Source organism: Trichoderma harzianum (genome assembly GCF_003025095.1).
Source record: "Trichoderma harzianum CBS 226.95 unplaced genomic scaffold M431scaffold_3, whole genome shotgun sequence".
In the NCBI taxonomy this organism is placed as follows: Eukaryota; Fungi; Ascomycota; class Sordariomycetes; order Hypocreales; family Hypocreaceae; genus Trichoderma; species Trichoderma harzianum.
The window spans coordinates 289,172-311,498 of record NW_020209251.1 but is presented as its reverse complement, the minus strand read 5'-3'; the positions used below and the strand labels follow the sequence as shown (position 1 = coordinate 311,498).

General features: G+C 49.9%; 8 protein-coding genes across 8 annotated transcripts; 7 read left to right on the top strand and 1 right to left on the bottom strand.

The window, feature by feature from the left end:
* Positions 1-1,457: 1,457 nt before the first annotated feature.
* M431DRAFT_2489 (hypothetical protein) lies at positions 1,458-3,063 on the top strand (the record flags this gene model as incomplete). Its single annotated transcript, XM_024913765.1, has 2 exons — positions 1,458-2,277; positions 2,351-3,063. The coding sequence occupies 2 exons, from the start codon at positions 1,458-1,460 to the stop codon at positions 3,061-3,063; spliced, it is 1,533 nt and encodes a 510-aa protein (XP_024777031.1).
* Positions 3,064-5,074: 2,011 nt separating this feature from the next.
* M431DRAFT_338840 (hypothetical protein) lies at positions 5,075-5,616 on the top strand. The gene has a single exon (XM_024914405.1). It carries the CDS (start codon positions 5,177-5,179, stop codon positions 5,525-5,527), a length of 351 nt encoding a protein of 116 aa, XP_024777030.1. The 5' UTR covers positions 5,075-5,176; the 3' UTR covers positions 5,528-5,616.
* Positions 5,617-5,657: 41 nt separating this feature from the next.
* Positions 5,658-9,448, top strand: M431DRAFT_338894 (hypothetical protein). The gene is made up of 2 exons (XM_024914406.1): positions 5,658-6,576; positions 6,643-9,448. Exons 1-2 carry the CDS (start codon positions 5,751-5,753, stop codon positions 9,219-9,221), a joined length of 3,405 nt encoding a protein of 1,134 aa, XP_024777029.1. The 5' UTR covers positions 5,658-5,750; the 3' UTR covers positions 9,222-9,448.
* A 522-nt stretch (positions 9,449-9,970) lies between these two features.
* On the top strand, positions 9,971-12,275 carry M431DRAFT_108702 (hypothetical protein). Its single transcript, XM_024911687.1, has 5 exons — positions 9,971-10,147; positions 10,207-10,287; positions 10,352-10,879; positions 10,930-11,154; positions 11,215-12,275. The coding sequence occupies exons 1-5, from the start codon at positions 10,026-10,028 to the stop codon at positions 12,188-12,190; spliced, it is 1,932 nt and encodes a 643-aa protein (XP_024777028.1). The 5' UTR covers positions 9,971-10,025; the 3' UTR covers positions 12,191-12,275.
* An 83-nt stretch (positions 12,276-12,358) lies between these two features.
* Positions 12,359-13,315, bottom strand: M431DRAFT_78495 (hypothetical protein; the record flags this gene model as incomplete). The annotated part of the gene is made up of 2 exons (XM_024922705.1): positions 12,359-13,165; positions 13,265-13,315. 2 exons carry the CDS (start codon positions 13,313-13,315, stop codon positions 12,359-12,361), a joined length of 858 nt encoding a protein of 285 aa, XP_024777027.1.
* A 372-nt stretch (positions 13,316-13,687) lies between these two features.
* M431DRAFT_504919 (hypothetical protein) lies at positions 13,688-15,050 on the top strand. The gene is made up of 3 exons (XM_024918541.1): positions 13,688-13,778; positions 13,944-13,981; positions 14,072-15,050. Exons 1-3 carry the CDS (start codon positions 13,776-13,778, stop codon positions 14,931-14,933), a joined length of 903 nt encoding a protein of 300 aa, XP_024777026.1. The 5' UTR covers positions 13,688-13,775; the 3' UTR covers positions 14,934-15,050.
* Positions 15,051-17,749: 2,699 nt separating this feature from the next.
* On the top strand, positions 17,750-17,962 carry M431DRAFT_504917 (hypothetical protein; the record flags this gene model as incomplete). Its single annotated transcript, XM_024918540.1, has 1 exon — positions 17,750-17,962. A coding segment is annotated over one exon (176 nt), but the record flags the coding sequence as incomplete, so codon positions are not given.
* M431DRAFT_478967 (hypothetical protein) lies at positions 17,935-21,515 on the top strand (the record flags this gene model as incomplete). The annotated part of the gene is made up of 2 exons (XM_024915732.1): positions 17,935-20,066; positions 20,129-21,515. 2 exons carry the CDS (start codon positions 17,935-17,937, stop codon positions 21,513-21,515), a joined length of 3,519 nt encoding a protein of 1,172 aa, XP_024777024.1.
* Between the last annotated feature and the right edge of the window lie 812 nt (positions 21,516-22,327).

Here is a 22,327-nt window from a genome sequence, read left to right as displayed (position 1 = left end):
CTTGTGCGCCGCCGTATTCAGCGACCAAGAGCAAGAGGGCTGTGCCGACAGGATTGAAGCTCGGCTAGGGGATGATTGGACGGCTTGGTGGTTGAAGTCGGGTTGCAAGAGAGGACTTTAGCGTGCTGTGGTACGATTGGGCGGGCTGTGGTTAGTGGGCGGGATGCACGCGGCGAATCGCAGGGGCGAACAAGATCTGGTAGGTCGGTGATAGAGCATGTCGCACCGAATCCGGAGTACCTGTACCTGACTGTGCCGCATTCCTCTCGGCGGCTAACTAGTACCTTGTACCTGAGACTGGCACCGTGCGATATCGTGAAGATGGCACGGAGCATTGGGGGGATATTTATAGAGGCGGGCTCTCTTCGTATGTTACGTACGGGTTGGGGTCCACATGGGGGCTCGTATGTGCCCTAGCAAAAAGCATTGATGGAGTGCATTGCAGGTGCTCCGTTACTGTACGTGTACGAGTGGGTTGAAGTGTGTATGGGGATTTCGTATGGGGATTTCGTCTACTCATACCTACTAGGTACTATAAGGTACGAAGATGATTGATGCTGTGTGTCGGTATAGCAGCTGATAGTCCCTCTCTTAAAAGAATATGGTGATAATAGCAGCGAGTAGACGCTATTTCCGTCCTTGATAGAGGCAGTAGCAGACAGTAACAGACAGTAGCAGATAATAGCAAATAGTATCTAGTAGTAGAGGGTAGCAGACAGTAAAAACGACCAAGATGCTATCAATAGCAGCGGGCAGCAAGAAAGTCGATATTTGAATGCAGGATTCTTTGCTCTATTATCATGTCCAACATCAGAGCAGCTGGTCAAAGGTCTTGCAATTGAGCAAGACGGGAATATCTCCTTCCGACTTAGACAGGCATCTAAAGAACCCCGCATTGACTTGACAGATGTCAGTGTACAATTGAAAACAACATGGAACCTTATTCAAAGCTACTGGGTACATGTCCATAACAGCCTGAGATCCGATCAGCTTCGTGATGACCTGGTCTATCAGCTGCCCGCCTCATCGCGATTTCGACTCATCTGTCGAATGAGGAAGACTTTTAATTTGATTGCTGGGATTTTGGTAAGCTTTCCACACCAAGTGAAGAAAACTTTCGTAGTCGTCATCTTTGCATTTCCGGAATTCTTCAGGAAGGTACGTGCTTGAATAAATGCATTTTCGTTTAATAGGTAGTTCTTTCAGCCATTACACAACCTTACCAAAATAAAGTGCTTATGAGCCTCGATTCGTAATTAGTAGTCTCTACACATCACCTGGGCAACGAGGTTATATAAAATACCCAGCCGCTCTAGCAAGCACTCTCGTCTGTCTATCAAACTCTCCATCATTTTAATGTCGACTAGCAGCACTCTTGTCTATATATCAAACTCTCCCTCTTCTTGTCGTTGGTAAAAGCAACACCCTTCCAATCATTTGTTGATAAAGTGATATCAATGTCAACCGCCAGCAAGACATCTTGGACCTATCTACCAGCAGAGATTCGGGGTTTGGTCCTAGAATTTTTGTTGAAGGACGGCTGTAGCCTCGCTGGCTTCGCCACAGTATCGCAAGAATGGCAAACGATCATCGAAAAGCACACCTTTGCACGAATCACGTTGACACCTTTTCGCCTCGCAGATTTCGGTTCAATGATCCATCGTAATCAGGCTCTCGTGCGCTACATATGGCTTTGCTTGGAACTCGAAGAATACGATTGCACTGAATGTGACCCTGATAACGAGATCTTGGGAATAGGTTTTGCGGATAACCTCCGAGTCATAACAACATTCACGAAGCTCTTCAGAACTCTCAGTACTTGGAAACCAAGCGGCAGCTTAGTGCTCGATATCAGTGTTCATTCTCCTAGTGATCCACTGCATTGGTTCAAATATCTGACTTTTGAGCCTGATGCTGCCTCTGGCGTGCGCGGCCCCCGTCGAAGCTCAGAGCTGTCTCCGGTGGCCAAATTGAACAACCATGGTTGGATTGGTGGCAGGCGAGCTTCTGCCCCGAACGTCTTTGCTTTTCAAAAAGTTTTCGCTGAGATTTTGGGCGAAAAAAAGCCATTCGATAATGATCAACAAGAAGAACAGTGGTGGCAGAAATTGCCAGTAGTTCCAGCAGTCACGGCTGTATTGCTACGCCAACAAACCCGCCGACGATGGAAGCCGAAAACCCTGAACTATATGTTTGCCCATTTCCCTAGGCTCGAGGATTTTCACTACGAGCCTTGGATGGAATGGTTTGATTTCCGACAGGCGTCGACAGATCGAGGTAAGCGCATTAAGCCAATGCCTCGATCTTCGTCATGCTAACCGCAGGTGACCTCGTCTTTGGTGTAAGGTAGATCTCATATCACTTTCCGAATCGCTCACTTTTAGACAACTACGGAAGCTTGTGCTATTCGAGATCTACAATCCACAGTACCTTCTTGATTTCGCAGGGTGTGATCCTCTTCGAGTCTCGACTTTTGAAATCAGCCGCGCAGTCGCCAAAGCCAGCCTTAAGCTTGAGCACCTCTCAGCGTCGATCATGGTGGATGCTAGCTATTTCTTCCAAGCTCTCGAGCCTTCCTGGACGTGGCCCAACTTGACTTGGCTTGCGATGACTTCGAGGCTACTTGGACCCGGTGCGTGCTCGGTGGGCATCGACGCCATGCTCATCGCAGCATCAGCCGCCGCCATGAAAATGCCAAATCTTCAAGTAATGGAGCTTTGGAACGGGACGAAGGGAATGGCGATACTTTTCAGATACCAGAAGGCCGAGGGAGGGCAGCCTGCTGTGATCACCCGAAAAGCAACGTGGGAATTTGTCCTGGGGCCTGCTGTGATCGGGGCTTGGGAAGACGTCGCACGGGAGCATCGCTGCAGCGGATGCGTTGTTATCACGGAGTTGATAGACGGTAGCCTTATTCATTCACATGGTGACGCAATTCATCATTTGAAGCTCTCGAACCCAGTTATTCGGCCCATCTCGTTACGGCAGATTCGGATAGAACACGGAATTCTGACGGAAGTGCATACATTAACTGAAGGCTTAGCATCTTTTGCCAGCGAGTAACGTGCACCTCCTCAACCTCACTTCGTCATCCCATGAATCAACATTATTAACTGACAACTCTCCCCTACTTATACAAAGTGCTAAGAGGTCGATGAAGCTGGGAGTTTCGCAGCCCTGCGTTGGCCGAACCCGAGGTAGAATACCCGACCGAGCCCGAAGGACGACTCGAATACAACCTCAACTGCCATCTTCGTTGCCTCGCAGCCGCTGTGTCTGTGTCCCCACGTCCAACATTGATTGGGCGGCTGCTTTCATTTCCAGCCGTACCAATGTGATACCAGGTAGCCACTCCCTTGCATGTGCTACTCCGCAATGATGCCGGCCCTGATACTCGCACAATGGCCGGGTTGAAAGGCAGCAATGTTGAACTAACCAGCCTCAGCACAGTGTACAGGATGTTCTGGCTCTATATAAGGCTTAAAGCAGCTCTCTCTAGCCTCTTCTCGCTTCTATTTCCTCTGTCTTTCCTCTCAGTTAACCGACTGTTGAGATACGCGGACGACGCAACGGCTTCATTCAAAACCGGGCTACTGCACTCCGTGCGGGACACAGTGTCCTAAAACCACCTCAGCTGTCTGTTTTAGCGGCATGCAGGAGCTTAGCCACTTGAAAAGGCCCCATCCATCCATGCGATTTGATGCCGCTTACAGCAAACGGTTAGCACTCTGAAAGGTACCCGACATCCATGACTAATTCCACCTGATTGTCAAACGTCAACTGAGAGATGCTTGATATTGACACTCGCGAGATACATGCATGTACGAGCTGCATGGGCCAAGACAATGAGATGTGGTGGAGTTGGGCACGAGGAGCATATGTACATGTATGTTGGTATCAGTCAACATGGATTAGGACATGTTATGGGTAGAGAGCCGGCATGAACCCTGGCATAGAGTACATAGTACATGTAGTAATATGCGTTGCTACCTGGCAAGTATTATTCATGTCTGATATAGGGCGAGGCAGCATGGAGTGATGGCATGAACCCGGGATGCTCCCTCTCGTGTGATTCGTCTATATGGTCCAGTTCTTATTAGCGACTCTGAGAGCAAAGAGGAAACATAAGGCAACCAAGACACAATCCCTGCCATTGGTACGCCACCATGCATCTTGCTCGACCTCTTCATTTCAGAAGGCTCCCTTTGTGTAACGTCGCCTACCGGCATACATGTACTGGTGTTCAGGTGGCCATTTGTGCGGGAGCTGGCTAGGTGGTGAAAGCAATGATCCGTTTTGCAAAGAGAGAGGGGGGGGGGCTTTCAGTATACACGGTACAGGCTGTAAACCGACATGGAAGGTATCGTTATATTCTCCGTCTCGTATCACCCTGTCTTGAGCAGCCTTACAACATACATGTATACAGACATGGAAGCAACTAGAATGTCTCGCGCTTCCTCAGATGCATGGCAACAGACTGCATGCTGCCCTCACCGCTCAACAGGCACATGCTTTCCAGTGCCCAGTCCTAGTGCCTGTGCGTTTCTCACCCAGAACCGGATGTTTGTTTCGCTGCATGGCTTGCTGTGGCTTGCATGGAAAAAGGAAAAAAGAGGGAGTGTGACAAACAGTGCATGGGACTGAGATCCCTGCAAAGTCGCTTTCAGCTCTTGTCACTGCGAACACGTCGGCACAGGCATCCCGCTCAGAATGGCAAAAATGTCCTGGTGCTGTCAAAAGCTCCGCGGTGGCGCTCACTCTATCATGGATGTGTGGTTTGTGGTTAGTATGAAGCGGCACGATCGTCCGTATCTTAGACATTGTAAATTGCTACCAGGTATTCGGGTATAAATACAGGTACCTATACAGATCTTTTCGTGCTCAAATTTTTGTCTCGTTCTTCCTCTCTCTTCTCCTCTCTTCTCTCCTTTTCTTACCTACACGGCTCGTCATATGTACAGGCCCTGATTTGAATGTGACTTGCTCCCACCTCCTGCTTCTTTATACCAATCCATCCAACTCATGACTACTAGTGTTGCTGCAAGGATCCATCTGCCAAGGTAATACTACAGTCAGTCCAACTAGTATAGTATATTCGTCTATTCCCAAAGGCCATGCTTGCGGGGCTCAACTAACAATCACTTCCCGCCAACAGACTTCGACTCAACCAACCGTCATGCCTCCAAAGCCTCGGGCCGGACAGATTCGCAAGCCAGCACCACGGAGACGCAAGCCTAACACCATAAACCTGCAGTTGGCAGTTGGTCAAAGCATGGATTACACGGCTACTGCCGTCAATCCTGGTGCTACTTCTGCCATGGGTCTGCCCTTCCTCGCTCCCATGCCTAGTTCCGCACCGGCACCAATCTCAGATGCACCCATAGCACGAGAATATGTAGACCTGTATACTATATTGCCCCCTACTTCTTCCCATAGGTACGAGCCAAGTTTGGCCCTTTACACATCACTTGGCCCCTTTCTCATTTCCTTGTCTTCCTCTGTCTTCCTTCTTCTTCTTCATCAATAGAGTCTTCTGTCACTCTTGTCCATTTCCTTTGTCTCTACCGTCCAGCAGGGCTCGTACCATTTAAAAGTCCCTATTCATATTTGCTAACAGGTATTTATGTGTGCCAAATAGCACTTCCTCCGTGTTGCCATCTCCGTCTCTCACAGATGAAGCGAGCCCGGCGTCGGCTCACGCTCAAGCTGAGCCATACGAACAACCAACGACGGCCCCCACAGAAACAGCAATGGGGTTGCCTTCAACTCATGAAAGCACAACATATCAGACCACATATAGCCAAAATGGTGATATCCAAAGGCCAGTTCAGGAATCGAATCAACCCACGAGAGAGGAGACTCCTCTCCATACAGCCGTGATTTGGGCCATCTCAGTGATTCGACAGCGAGCTGAAGAATTCAAAGACGGCAAATGCCCGGCCAACAATGCTGAGCAGAGTCGATATACCACACTGCTAAACGCATGCCACAGTTTGGATGCCGTTTTCCTAATTGTTCATCAACAGTGCTGCTGCTGGAAGCTGGACAGAAAGGCGGCATATGCAGCCTTGGTCCCCATCCCCCCTGAACTCATCGATATAGCCTTTAGTGAGCTCTGTAGCGTCTTTAGTGATGATAAGCACATGCAAATAACCGACCCTCATTGGCAATGGTTCTCAAATTTCCCTGGATTTAGAAACGTTGTTGGCCTTGACCGGATATATATCCAGGCCAAGGACTTCATCGCCGCGTTTGCCATGCACTGGCCGGCCATGAAGAAAAGTCTCCTATCTCAGATGATACCACCAATGGCGTATCAAATCCGCGATATCCTTAGATGCGTGTCAAACACAATCGCCAGTGCACTATTTAAGCGCATCCGCAAAACAATCGGGATTCCGGATGGCCCAATGTCCGCCAGGCTCAACCATCTCTTCACCATGGACAATCGCCAAGAGCTCAATTTCGAAGAACAGAGCGTCCCGCAGGAAGAGATGGACAGAGTTCGCAGCACGATGATGACGACTTACGTGAGCTTCGTTCGAGAGACACGAGAAGAACAAGCCCGTCTGACTGGTGAGTCAATGTCCAACTTTTAGGACTGATTGACGACATGAGACTGACAGCTGTGATTATGTGAAGAGGTAGGTGCAGTATCAGCTGCGCCAGCTGCCAACACATCCCACACAATGCCACCACTTCCCTCATCCAATCACGCCAACATCAACACAAACACAAATATAAATAGGCTAGCCGCACCACCTCAGCAACAGCCACCTTCACAAGGTCCTCCTCAGTGCCAGGCGCCTGATACCGTGAACCATCAACCTCACGCAGCTCCTCCAGAGCCTTCTCACCAACAGCCACAGCATCTTGAAAACTCTCAGCCTGCGGTTCATCCACCGACTCAGTCCGCAGCGAATTTCCAAAACCAGCCTCAGCCCCCTCAACCTCGATCTCAACTTCCACCTCAACCTCAGCATCAGCCTCAAATTCTACCCTCTCAGCATCCACCTCAACCCCAACAGCAACCTCAATCTCAACTTCCACCTCAACCTCGACTTGAACCTCGGCCTCAACATCAACCTCAGCCTCAACATCAACCTCAGCCTCAACCTCAATCCCAGCATCAACCTCAATCCCAGCATCAATCTCAGCACCAACTTCAGCATCAACCTCAACTTCCACCTCAGCATCAACCCCAACTTGAACCCCAACCTCAGCACGAGCCTCAGCCTCAACTCCAACCTCAAAATCAGCATCAGCATCAACCTCAGCTCCAGCCCCAGCAGTCTGGTCTACGATATCCAACTGGTGTGATTCACTGCCAACAAACCTCACATCCTTTGATGGCACCAAAACCACCGGGGCAGCCCGTCCCAGAGCCTTCGAACCTGCTCCCTCCGATAATCCCACCGCAAAATGATATGGAATCAACACCGCCCACAGCCATGTCCCAGCAACAGCAGCAGCCGGGCCACAGCTACGGTCCTCCTCCTCCTCTTCATCATCACCACAATCATCCTCAACATCCTCGTTATACTCCTCATCACCAAGGCCATCCTCACCAGCATCAATATCAGCATCAAGATCCTCGCTATCGCCCTCACAGTCACGACCAGAGCCCGAGTCTCGATGCCCGGCCAATGCAGCATCCCTCTCAGACCATGCAGGTCCCTTTGCCATCTCCATGGCCACGAGAGCAGCAAGTCCAGACACAGGGCGGTGGCAGCCGCCAATATCAGACACCGCCACCTCTGCCGCCAAACAGTCCATATCAGCACCTATCTCACCCACATTACCATCACCATATGCCTCCAGGACAGGTTGCACAAGCTCTTCAGCTTCCATCGGCATCCCACGCCCTTCAGGCCCCTTGGACACCTCAACCTCACCAAGTACCTCGGGCCTCTCAGCTTCAAATGGCCCCGCAACCCTTTATGACGCCTCAGCATCATCAGCTTCACCACGCCACAGCACAAATGCTGCAAGCATCCGAAATGCAGTACATGCAGCCGCAAATGCGCCCTCAAAACTATTATTCACCATCTACATCGTCTCCCGCCTCAACACGCAGTCAGCGGCATCCTCAATTCACTACTTATCCTATCTCACCCTATGAATATCCCACCAGCCCACATCATTGGACATCTGTTCGAGCAGGCCTGCACTTGACTCGTTTGCGCAGCCCTCGGAGAGCTCCCTCAAATCAAGATCAGAGCCCCGGTGCGGAGAGAACCCGTTATTATCAATTCTTCTCAAAATTTATCTTGGAACCAGTAGAAATTCGGCCATACATGGGGGTAACCACATTGGAATTTAATGTTTCCGAGGAAGATTTGGACAGTCTCTCCCTTACCGCTGTATCATCTGAATCAACTGATGATGAGCCCCCATATGAGGTACCTGTGAGTCGACATTTTAACAACTCCCATCGATACCGCATCCGCTTGTGCGAAAGTCGCAAGCAAGAGGGACAACAGACCTTTGATGCAGCCACATGGTCTCGAATTCCGACTTACTGGCCGCCGCACTTCTTTTTCTCGTTCAATGATGAAATAATCCATGTCCGTCGAAGGCAACACTTTCATCATGACTTGCCTATCGAACTTACTGACTCCCTGGCCGAAGGCAAGAATACGATCAAAGTGAATTTGCCCTACTTTCCTCAAAATCTAAAGAAAAACGTTGCTTACTTTATGGCCGTGGAACTTGTAACGACATTAAACCACAACTCTGTCCGGGATTTGGTAATCTCTGAGCCTCATACCACTGTAGAAGCAACCAAAAATGAGATAAGCAGGCGACTGCAGAGAGTAGAGACGGATGAAATTGTCATTGAGAGTGATACTATGACAATCTCGGTCGCAGACATACTTAGTTCTAAGCTCTTCGATATTCCCGTCCGAGGCCGCCAATGCCGCCATCTCGAATGCTTCGATTTACAAAATTGGCTGGACTCGCGTCCCTCCAAGTGGCCACAAGATGTGGATGAGCCATCAGTGGTTGACTGCTGGGCTTGCCCTTTGTGTGGTATGGATGCCCGGCCTTGCAATCTACTAGTGGACGATTTCTTCGTTGAAATAAAGGAAAAGATATTGGAGAGAGGTATGAGTAACACTAAAAAGATTGAGATGCGTGCCAATGGCGCCTGGTCTCCTATAGAGGAGCCTGATGGAGATGATGAGTCGTCAGATAGGGATGGCGCCCAGCGGAAATAATCAGGTCATGGAGCGCATTGGAATGGGAAATGATGAGGCGCTAATGTTGACAGCTTATATATCATCAACTGTATTGGAAAATGTACGAAATTACATAGACATGAAGGGCAAATTGTCTGAGCTAAAACGATGGAGGACTTTTGGGGTCATTGACACAGCAAGGAAATGAAGCATGAGCAGTCTATTTTTTGTCAACTTTCATTGAATATAGCTTCAGATATTGGGTCAATTCAGATTGGAAGCCACTTTATGAAGGTTTTTAATCTTCAGGCTATGTTTATGTACGTACGCAGTCTATTAGTGTGAAGGCTCTAGACCTTCACATTGGTTCCGGGGCGTTGGTTATTAGCAAAGTTGGTTCATCACGCATGTATGTTGGCTAGCCATGTAATAATAGTAACACTTACGAAACACATTGGTTCCGGGGCGTTGGTTATTAGCAAAGTTGGTTCATCACGCATGTATGTTGGCTAGCCATGTAATAATAGTAACACTTACGAAGATAGATAAGTCAGAAAAGCAAAAAGAGCTTTTTCACACAAAATATGGCTTCTATTGGTATAAATTGAATGTGAGATTGGCAGCTCGCACATTTGCGTGCACTCAGCTCGTGTTCAATGCTTATGGTGGACACAGTCCGCCGGAACTCATCTCTCCCTAAATTCAGCGCTCCCACTCCACCAACCCCGCCAAGATATCATCATTTGGAGGCTTGAAAGACTTTCGAGTCTCCATGGAGAGAAAGAAACCCGAAACAAATCATTGATCTAAATATGTTGTAGTCAATAACAGCTCGTTTAAAGTATGAGCGACTTCCTAGAGACGTCGAGGTCGCAGAGCCCTCCGCGGCGACGCAGGGCATGTGAGCAATGCTCCAAAGCGAAGGCGAGATGCCATTTTCAAGCTTCGAATTCATCCTGTGAAAGGTACGCGTGGGCCAATGCTATGTTTTATTTTCTATTTGCTCACTGTTGACACATATTAGATGCTGCAAGATGGCAATCGGTTGCACAGAACAGACCAGTCGGGGCTTGCGAAAGCCGAGGCAAATCAGACTTCATGATAGGTTCATTTTCTCCTATCATATAGGCACGTGGCTGGCACTGGCTGACTTGGTAGATGGTATCAAGGATACATAATAAGGATTCTGGAGAACAGCGGATGACCATCTCACCATCGAGAACTCCGAAAGGGGACGAGGTTCCGAAACAGGGCGATGGATCAAACCCTCACCGCCCATCGCTCATCGCAACCTCATCTACAAGTACAATAGACACTTCAACATCTATATCGGTCTCAGATACAGAAGAAGAAACAGACCTTAACAGTCTGCAAGCAACACTTCCGCTGCAAACCTCTCTGGGAACACAGCTATTTAATATCCCATGGCCACAGGCAGATGAAATCCTCCATGTATTCCAGCAAAAATACGTGCATCATTTTCCGTTTGTCATCTTAGAGAATGGAATACTCGCCCGTCAACTAGAACAGCGGCAGCCATTCACTTCCAAGGCAATCATGATAATCGCCACGCCGTTACCGTGGCTAATAACGACAGCGATGAAGGATAGCTTCTTTGCTCATCTCGGCCAGCGTCTATTCACTGAGAAAGACTTTGACTTGGATCTCCTACAATGTATCTTGCTTTGCATAGCTTGGTACGCATCAACGTTTCTATCTATGGCGAACATGAAGCTGACAGGCTTAGGGCTGATATATGCGATCTGAGCAGTCACCAAATCACGAATCTCACACATATTGCACTTGGATATGCTCATAATTTAGCAACTTCGGGGAGATCATTTAATGTTTCTCGGTCTGAAAATAACTCTCTCGCCAATATCACCTCGTCAGAAAAACCAGCTATGCTTCCTAAAATCGGCGCTATCGATGCCCGTAGAGCGTTTCTAGGGTGCGTCACTGTGCTTTCAGCGTAAGTTGCATAATTGAGGCAATCAAAGTCGAGCATCTTGTATTTACCCTAACGATGTAGAGATTCAGTCTGTTTTGGTCGCCAAAATCCCCTCAGCGGCCCCTACGTCGATCTATGTCGCAGCTTACTCAGGCAGCATCCCGAATGTCCCACGGATTTTGTCCTAGAGCGATATGTGAGATTGATACAGCTGAGTGACAAGATATCTGAGACTTTTCACACTAATACCCGTCATGACGGAGCGGAAGCGTATCTTACTCTGGTTAAGGAGACTGCTCAACGGCTTCGCCCCGAGTTGGATAGCATAATCGGGTCCTTGGGTTTCGATCAACAACAGTATCGTTGGCCATCCATTGGAAATGTTGGCAGCCATGAGAAATACTTTACACTGGCCTATAACTACTTGTTAGTTCGGCTCTACGAACCAGTCACACGCTTTGAACCGGCAACAATGGAAGCGGAAGATGCGCCACTCGGGTTGTGGCACCTGTGCTTGACAAGCTGTATATCTGCGACTAAAGCATATCTTGAGAGTCTTCTCGCGACCTGTCCTGACGGTTGGTACGCCTATCAATCTGCAATTGCTACGAGGCCGATTATATTTGTAATGATCCTTGCTGCTCGCCTCCATTTGATCAAGATTCCTGGTTGGAATGCCAAACTGGCACATCCTGAATTCGACCTGTCCTCCATAATAGATCGTTTTGTTTCTCACTTGGAGGAAGCTGAAGAGACGTTGAAACAAGATATTGAGAAGTTTGCGTACAGCACAAAAACCAATTCGAAACCGGCAGAGATGATGAAATCCAAGAGATTAGCAGAACTAGCTAAGAAGGCGAGGCGTGTCAAAGAGTTGTATGAAGCGGAGAGGAGCAGGGTGGTAACGCATGAGCCCTTTAGTGATGGAACGAGAGGTCCGGCCATCATAGCTGAGAATGAGAAGTCGGCAGGTGAGATTTGGTGGCCTCGTCAGCCACAGTGGTTCAATGGGCTGTATGAGAATTCTGCTTGGAATTTTGACGATATAGGGAGCTGATGGAGAACAATGGTAGCAGCAGCATGGCCAGCTGCTTTAAGCCTAAATTCCGTGAGCCATCAACTGTTCACTAATGAAAAGGAAGAAGAATCATCTAGTATTAGCATCTATTTACAAACGATAAAAACATTGCTCATCTTCATGTCGCTGGTGGTGGCATTAACATCGTCATATCTTGGCCCGTGGCTCGTAGTTCGGTTTGATGGGTATCTTTGGATGCGGTCCCTCAAGCGCCAGCCCTGTAATCTTCTCCAGCTCTTCAACCGCCTCGTACGTTCTCCCCAAGTAAACCTTGATTGTGTTGAACCCTTGTCTGCGCGCTTCTTTCAAATTCTCGCCAATGTCATCCAGAAAAACAATGTCTTTCGGTGAAATTCCGGTCTCCCACCCTTTCCCTTGATGCCGCGGGTCGTTTGCGTTCTCCTTGGCAAAATCATTGAGCTTCTGTAGAGCCAGCTGATACATTTTTGGGTCTGGCTTGCGGATACCAACATGGGCTGATGATATGAATATGTCGAATATCTGGCGAACCGGCTCGTCAAAGAAGTCTTCCTGGTACAATTTGTGACCCGGTGGGAAGATGACCGTGTTGCTTAATGCTGCCAGTATGTACTTTCCGCTAGCTCTGAGCTTTTGAAGTGCCGGGAACATCCAAGGGTCATACGCATCTGGGCCAGAGCCAGACAGCATCTCGTTGAACAGCCACTTGCCATCAATGTCTGGCAATGGAGGGATTTCTTTGGCTAGGCGAGGGTCCTTTGCCTGTTGTGTCTTGTAGAATTCCTCCCATCGTTCTTGCACATGAAGGTCTTTGGTAAACCCTTCAAAGAAAGCGTCATCCATAGGGATATCCCCACGTTCAATCTGTTGCCAGAATCCTGTGGGACCAGATTTAGAGATGGAATAGTTCACCCAGCCGGGCGGGATTCCCAAGCCAAGTTCATAATCTAGGATTACTTGAAAGGGTGATTTAACCTAAACACATTAGTAATGAAGAAAGAAGTCTCATGCACGTATTCGCGTGTAAGAGAAGAAATGTGAAGGGGTCGATTTCTCAAGGGATACGCAACTTACACAAACACCGCCAATATCAAACAAAAGGACTTTGGGCTTTAAACCATCCATTTCGGCGTCAATTGCTTCCAAGATTTGATCAACAGAATAACTCTCCGGGTCCATTGCAAGAAAACGAATGAAGAGCGGAGTCACTGCATCTTTCAGGACGAAATGGCGGCTCTCAGCATCCCCAGCTTCACACAGTTGCCGGTACCTCGGTTCGCGCTCCACACGCGCCAGAAGGGCGATAAGATAAGGACTCATGCACCCCATATTCTTTGAAAATGCTTACATAACTCAAATATCATTTCTCAAGTCCAGGGGTCGTGTCAGGTGATTCGTCCCCAACCCGATTGTCCACATTCGTCCCCAACCCGGCTGTCCACAGTGTGGAACTAGGCGAAGCAGTAGCGCACGAGAAATTTTAGGGCTTCAAAAATTAGCCCACCAAGATTTCGTCTTCTATCCTCATCATCAAATTTCACAAGTTTGAGGAGCAAGCCAGCCATCGCCAGGCACCACCGTCAAAATGGTAAGTTGGGCCTATCGTTGAAATCTCAGTCATAGAGATGCTTCAACTGCAAAACGAGGCAGAAATGCCGTCAATTGCTCGTGATTGAGAGTCGTCGCAAGTAGCTTCGGAAGAAACACGAGCATTCTGAAGCGCAAATTGCTGACTCGGGGATTTTTGTGACAGCCTTTCCAAAAGCTCGCCAAGAACAGCGCGTACTACAGGTTAGTTTTCCTTGCATTGAATCCAATCTTTAAAGATGCTTTGGGGGATGATTCGATGGAATAATGTAGCTAACTTTTTTTCGACTACAGCCGCTACCAGACCAAGTACAAGCGCAGACGTGAGGGAAAGACCGACTACTATGCTCGTAAGCGCCTCATCACCCAGGCCAAGAACAAGTACAATGCTCCCAAGTACCGCCTGGTCGTCCGCTTCACCAACAAGGACATCGTCATGCAGATCGTCAGCTCTGAGATCTCTGGTGACAAGGTCCTGGTCGCTGCCTACGCCCACGAGCTGAAGGCTTACGGCATCAACCACGGTCTGACCAACTGGTCCGCCGCCTATGCCACCGGTCTCCTGATCGCCCGCCGTGTCCTCACCAAGCTCGGCCTCGACAAGGACTTTGTCGGTGTTGAGGAGGCTGACGGTGAGTTCACCCTCACCGAGGCCGCTGAGACCGACGATGGCGAGCGCCGCCCCTTCAAGGCCTTCCTTGACGTTGGTCTTGCCCGTACCTCCACCGGTGCCCGTGTCTTCGGTGCCCTCAAGGGTGCCTCCGACGGTGGCATCTTCGTCCCCCACTCCGAGAAGCGATTCCCTGGTTACGACATGGAGAGCAAGGAGCTGGACGCCGAGACCCTCCGCAAGTACATCTACGGTGGCCACGTTGCCGAGTACATGGAGACCCTCGCCGATGACGATGAGGAGCGCTACAACAGCCAGTTCTCCAAGTACATTGAGGACGACATCGAGGCCGACGGTCTCGAGGACCTCTACACCGAGGCCCACAAGGCCATCCGTGAGGACCCCTTCAAGAAGGTTGAGGGTGAGAAGAAGACCAAGGAGGAGTGGAAGGCCATCTCCCTGAAGCACAAGACTATCAGACTCTCCAAGGCCGAGAAGGCTGCCAACGTGCAGGCCAAGATCCAGAAGATCCTGGCTGAGGAGTAAAAAGGGGAACTTGGGCAGGTTGCAATTTGATTCTCGATATATTGGGTCTGGAGTTACAGGAATGAAAGGGTCGGTCCTCATGGTCAAAATGAATGAAAAGATACCTTCCAATCCGGATCATAGATCCATTGTTTCGTGCATTACCTTGTCCGACATTTATTGCAAGTGACCTGTACTTAGATGCGATGTCCAGGCGGCGTAATAACTACCCCTCGGTATCTGAAATTCTATTAGGCAGGTTTACATGTGTGGCAGTCAACTCGCAACGAACAATTGGTGACTATCTGTGCGGGCATGTTAGTAAGATGGGTGGCTACACCAAGGTGAAATTTTCTAGATCTCCTTACCCTAGAGGGCGATCTTTCTTTTTTTTTTCTTGAAAAAAAAAACACTCCTCAAAGTGCATGTAGCGGTCGTGCCTATCTTATCCTTGGATAGTTACTATAGCTAACATTGCCTGTATATTTCTCGTTCACTTTCAAGCGTTGTGTTGTGTGGATGCTCTGTCATTTGCTCTTGAAGCTGTCAGCTTATACTAACACAAAGTTTACCACTTCAATACTTCACGACCATTCGTATTAACAGTTTATCTTATCTACAGGTGCTTACTCTCATCTCAATAAGTCCCACATCGCATCCATATCTCGTATGTAAGTCAACTTAGCTCTTAGTTCTTTAAAGTAATACGAAGGACGATGGCCAAACTTAACAGACAAGCTCGGTGAAGAACCGAAGATGGCCACTCGAGATGTGTGAATCGTTACATAAGCTTGGATAAACATGGTTGTGTATTAAGGAGGCAGAAACCGCTCAAGCAACCGAGGTTAATGAAGCAATTTCCAACTTCCATGGAGCTCGGAAAATGAACCGGGCGAAAATGGCGCTCCCGTTGATCATGTCCCTTACTTGCGGGACATATGTGCGGCAATAACACACATATTCTTCATGTCTTGCATGAGGTTTTATCGGAGTTCCCCATAGCACCACAACAGGGGTGGATCGGCCTGCCCCTTTCTGGCTCACGAGTCGGTGGTATTTCATGGAAAGTTCCGATCGTAGAGGACGTAGACCATGCTGGGAGCTCGATCCGTTTCCGAACGAGCCATAGGATAACTTGGCACTGTCATGATCACGGAATCGAGCTCCGTACTTCGGTTGTGGCCCGAAGTTGGGCGAGGCCAAAGCGCCGAACTGCATTTACTTGCATGAGGTGAGGAGCATGATGCGAGGAGTAACCCTACCCTACCTGCTAGGGGCAGTTGCAGATACGGCGTATAAGGTTGCACAGTACGGTTGGCAGCGCTTTTGCCACGTACGGTACTCGTACGAGTATGTATTTGCTGTCTGTTTCTCTCTTACAGAATGTCTTGGTATAATCTTACTTAAGATACCAATAAGCAGGGTAACACGGCATAACGGGAGTTGGAAAATGACGTAGATTGCGCTGGATGTCAAGAAAAAGTAAATCGAAAGGGATCTTCATGTCATTTTACTGAGTCGGTTCCTTGCGTTAGGCGCGGATATCGATTCACGTGCAGAAACGGTGGCATGGATGCTCCTGTGACTTTGCACTTGCACCCAAATACGTCAGGGGTCAGACGCACCATGTATGTAAATCTTACCGAGAAAGGGCCATGCCATCGGCCCATCGACGAGGCTGGCAGGCCTTGATTGAGCCATTAATTGCCGCCTGGAGCTCAGGAGAACGGCGTAGATACGTGTACAGGTTTAAGAAACAATTTACGCTTGGTGCCGGTGACCGCTCGGCTCGCCCGGAAGTTATGGGAGAAGCAGGTATTAAGGAGAAATGTACAGTATCCCGGTAGCTGAATACGGACGCTTTTCGCCCACTCCATCAATGGCCTGAATTCCAGGCTAGCACTCTAAACTATGGGAACGCACAAGCGCATTTGCTGGATGGAGAAGTTCTACTAAGAAAGCAGATGGAGCAGACTATGCGGAATCGGTATCTGCAGCACTAGAGCCAAAGACTTGGATTTGTTACTCAGGGACCCGTCAGCACCGGCTGGCAACTAAGTGGCAAGTGCTTAGAAACCGGGGCCCTTTGCTTTGCGAGGATTCCAGCGCAGAGAAAATTTTCAAGCTTTTTTGTGCGTCTGGTGTAAATAAAGTCTTGTGGCTTGCCCGACTCAACACAGTCAGCTCCCAAGAGCACTGGAGCTTGTGCGAAAAGCGGCTGGCCAGCGGAGTTCGCCTCTTTGGATTTCCCTGTTTGTCCCAGTCGATCCTCAGCGCAGGGAATGGCCGTGGCGAAAGTTCATCGCCGTACCCCGACAAGCTGGACCAATTGGACGGTGCTCACTGCGACACATGAAAAGCACTCACAGGGGGCTCGTGATTGATCGAGACGTTGCCGTGGAGCTAGCCCGCCGCTGTCGCTGGATGAAAGAGGCATTGATCTTGGCAACGTAGAAACCTGGTCTGACTCGCCCGGGCTGAGAGGCGACAGCTCGCTATTACTACTAGCACAAGGCCAGCCATTGCCAGCCCTTGGAACAAAGGCCCTGCAGACCTTGATCTACCCCGCTGTTGGCTTGTCAGGCGTCCCCTTACAGTGGGCTTAGTTGACGTCTTTGTCGCTCCCCTCCCCATATTTCCGCCTTACCCCAGCCTAGATCGCACCCAGCTGGAGCCGCCAGCGTCCGTCAAAGGCGGCCGGGCTGATATTGTAATCAACCCGCCTTTCGCTCAGCCATTTCTTCCTCTCTTCTCCCTTTCCACAACCGCAGCAACAATCCCGCAGCCTCCATTCTCGACTCGACACACAGCGCGCGAGCGTTCGCGGAATCCTTCCAGCATGGAACAAGTCCATGGCGTCGACGTCAGTTGGATGACGCAGGGCTCACCAAAAGGCAGGCTGCTTTGCCACTCCCACCGCTGTGTCTGCCACGGCGCTTTCATGATGGCTTCATGTATAAGTCCATCGGCGCCGTGGCAGACTGCTTGTCGGGCAATCGTGATAGGGAATTGAAAACTAACAATGCGTGTAGACAAATTCAACAAGGCTGCCTTTACGCCCATCAAGTCTCCCGTTGCTACTGTACAGCCACGAAGTGTCCCGCAAGATTCCCCGCCCAAGCTGAGCCCTTCATCAACCGCTGAAAAGGTGGAGGCCAAGCATGAGCCCAAGATCGAGACCAACGGGAAGTCAAATGGCCGCACAGAGCCAATTCCTGTAAATGGCTCAAGCAACGCCAGGCGCATGTCACGGTCGGGCTCTGTCGACAAGCCCAACAGCTCCAGCGCGACACCGCCTCACCGTCGCAATTCGTGGTTCTCCAACATTTCAGCCAAATTCTCAGGCGCAGTCCCTCAGCCAAACGGACAACCTCAGCAGCCCATAAACCACCAACAGCCACCTGCACAACAGCATCAGCCAGCGCCTCCAGCAGCAAACGCAGAACCCATTGTCCCCAAAATTACACCGACAAAGAACGCTGTTCTCCAGCATGGCCTGAAGCCAGAAGGCGATGAGCCTTACATACCGGCCCCTCCGAGATCGGGCCAGGCCGGACTGCTGGGCGTTTTTCGGCGACTTTCTTCTTCATCAGGAGGCAACAGTGGCGCTCTCGGCGCCGCCGGTAAGATGAATCATGGACTGGTCGAGCGCCGTATATTGAATGTCGATCGGGATCGAGACAGGTGTCCGATCACGGAACTCAAGGATAACAAGCTGAGGCGAGTCTCTTTCTTCGTCGATGTCGAGATTGCGCCTATGCCAAAGTATGCCGAGCCCGAAGCAGACACCAACTCGGTCGACCACGCCCAAAAGAAGAAGCTGAGCGAGAAGGGCGAGGGCGAGGCATTGAAAAACCCAAAGGTTGCTGAAGCGCAGAAAGAGGCTTCCTCTTCCTCGACTGAAAGTGTCGGTGCCAATGACACCAAGCCCCGCGAAGCGGAGGCTACCCCGACTCAGAACGGCACAAAGAGAGCGGATAGCCCAGACGAACAAAAAGCAGCACCAAAGGACACGACGAGAAAGAAGGAAAAGAAGAAACGAAGTGAAGAAGAGCGTAAAGCCAGAAAGGAAAAAAGGCGGCGGCTCGCCGAAGAGAGCGGGGTCATCCCTATAGAGATTCACTATGACAGCAGCGATTCCGCCGAGCTCAATGGCAACGGAACCCCAAAGACGAGTACTTCCCCCACGATAAACCCGGTCAGAATCTATCGAAGATGCTGCCAGCTTCGCGAAACGCCCATCTTGAAGAAGATTACTGAGCAGCTGAGCGACCCTACCAACGCTTCGGCTGATGGCGTTGTCAACAAGATCGACCTGACGGGCTATTTCATGCAACTGCAGGATCTCATTACCTTGGGAGACTACCTTGCTGTCGTGCCCGTGAAGGAGATTATTTTGCAAAACAGTGGGCTCACCGATGAAGGCGTTAGGGTCATTCTTGCCGGCCTATTAGCAGCGAAGCACTCCGAAATGGCCAGACGCAGGAAGGCCAAGCATGTTCATGAGGAATCAGGAGGCGTGGTGGAGAGAGTTGTGTTGAAAGAAAACAAGCTGGGTCCGGACGGCTGGAAGCACATTTCGCTCTTCATCTACAAGTGCCGATCGCTCAAGTACCTCGATCTCTCTAGCATTCCCTTTCCTCGCCAAGCGTCCTGCAACACCAACGGCGCTCTTCAGAATGGCGTCCATATTCCTCTTACCATTGCCGACATCTTTGCCAAGGCACTCGCAGACCGTCCAGCGGGACCAGCGCTCGAGATGCTTAGCATTGGTGAGACCGAGCCGAGCATGGTGCAATTGGGCAAAATTATCGACGGAGTCATCAAATGTGGCATCAAACGACTCAGTACTGCTCGCAATCCACTCGACGAGGATGGTGTTGCGCACGTGGTGAGATATCTCGAGTCTGGGAAATGCGAAGGACTCGACCTAGGCGGCATCGATCTCAGGGAACACATGGACACCCTTGCCGCCTCCATCAAGGAGACTGATCCGCTATGGGCACTGAGCATATCCGATTGCAACCTGACGCCCTCGTCTCTCTGCAAAATGCTACCTATTCTGGCCAAGCTGAGCAACCTCGTCTTCATTGACCTTTCACACAACCATGACCTCTTTCAATCTACGCCGAGCGCCGTTGGTCTACTTCGAAGGTACGAGACGAATCCGCCGTCTACAAAAGATCTGACAAGAATAATGCTAACAAAACGATTAGATATCTACCCAAAATGCAGACTCTCAAGAGGTTGCATCTTTCAGACGTTAACATGACCTCTGAGCAAGCCATTGCGATAGTCGAGGTCGTACCCGAGGCACGCCATCTCTGCCATCTTAGCCTGCTCGGAAACGCAGAGATCGTGGCTCTGGCTAGCGCCAAGACCGAAGAAGCCCAAGAAGAAGCTTGCGCTCTGTATGCGTCACTGATGGCTGCTACTAGGCTATCTAGGAGCATGATATGTGTGGACATTGAAGTTCCCAACGAGGAGGCTGGCGAAATCGTCAAAGCAATGGCAAAGCAGGTTGTAGCTTACTGCCTACAGAACATTGAGCACATGCACGATGCGGAGATTAACAAGGCAGTGGCTACGGCTCTCGCCGAGGCCAAGGGAGAGACTGTCGATGGCAGAACGCCAGGGTATCCAGATGTGCTGGCGCATCTCGTCGGTAATGACGTCCTTGTGCATGACGATATCGAGGATGACGGCTCAGGGCCAGACGAGGACTACGTCATCGGTGGTACAGGCGTGGTCAAGGCGCTTGCGTGCTGCCTCAAGAACCGTGGCGATGAATCCCGCCGGGCGTCTGGAGAATTCTTCCGCGAGATGAATGCGGCAGAAGAGGAGCCTTTTGTCGGGCCCAGACTCCCAACTGGCGGCAAGGCCAAGGACTTGTCCAAGCACCTGTTGGCTGGTGCTCGCAAGATCAGACTTCGTCTGCAGCCGGCACTGAACAAGGCCAGGGCAAACCCAAGCGACGAGCTCAACCTGCGGAAGCTAAACTTCCTGGACGATACGTTGCAGGGTATCATCAAACGATTCGAGGACGAGTATCCCGATACTCGCGAGGACACAGAAGAAGCACTGACCAAGGTGCCATCATCCCAGGCAGAGACGGAGATACTCTCATCATCGCCGCCAACCATGGAGGACGCCGTGGCAGCCGGGTCGGACGCCGAAGACGAGGTCGAGCCACATACACTCTCACGATCCAACTCGATATTGGGCAAGAAGCTGGCAGAAGAAGAGGGACGCGTACATCGTGCTGGCCACAGGTTCCGATCTGGATTCACCGATCATATTGATCTGCTCTCGACGCTCGACGACGTGGAGAGCGACCCCAAGCATGTACATGTGTTTGGCGAGCTTGCCGAAGACGTTGGCGGTGAATTCCTGGAGATGGCCAAGAAGAAGGGCGCTGTCCAGGCCTTCAAAGAGGACAGGGAGATGCTGTTTTCAGCGTTGAAAGACAGCGACCCTGAATACTGGGAGCGCTTCGTTGAAGCACAGGGCAAGGCTCGTGCCAACATCAAACTGCCGGCCGATGAGAAGAATGAAGAGAGACTGCGACAGGCTCAGGCAGACGAGAGCGCCATTGCCGACTAAGCCAGTAAACAGGTCTTCTTTCCTCTTGGTACTCCATGATTTTTTTTTCTATTTGTTTTTCTGATGACTATTTGGGTGGATTTGTTTTACAATGTTCTTTTTTCTTCTTTTTCTTCTTCATTCAACATTTAGCCTCTGTCTTTACCTTGAGATGGAGGGATTTCTTTGGATATTGCTATCAGCGACTTGAAATTGCATGGCAACGGCGCTCGTTTTCATCCCTCGTAGAAGGGTTTAGTGGGGTCAATTATTGGGCATGACTGGGAATTTAGGCGTGTGTATCCGGCAAAGGGGGGAAACCTATATGGGATTTAAGAGCTGTTGTTATTTCACCCAAGCATTTGCCTGTTCCTGTTCGTATGGCGAGGCAGACTCGGCCTTGAAAAAGTTGGCATTGTTTCCCCCTTTCCTTCGTGTGATCTACCGCAGAACGGTTGGGATAGGATTACTTGATGGTTTTTTCTTTTTTCTTTTTAAGATGATTCAAATAAATACTACGATCGTGTACGAGTATAGTAACCAGTCGTTGAGAAATAGCAATAGGCATATTAGTGGATCCGGTTTTGGATCGTGTATGATTTCTCAGATGAGGCAATGAATCTGCGTAGAGTGCATATTGTACTACCAAGAGCCATGCCGGACCAAGAGCTTGCCAACTCTACCACTAATATGTGTCACATGCCCTGTTCTGCTTCTGCACGTAGATACAACGAGTCAAAGCCTTTCCAGCTGATCCATGGAAGCTGGTTTGATTGTTGATTACCAAGCCTTGCAGCGCTGAGGAATCTAATCAATCTCCACCCAATCCAAAC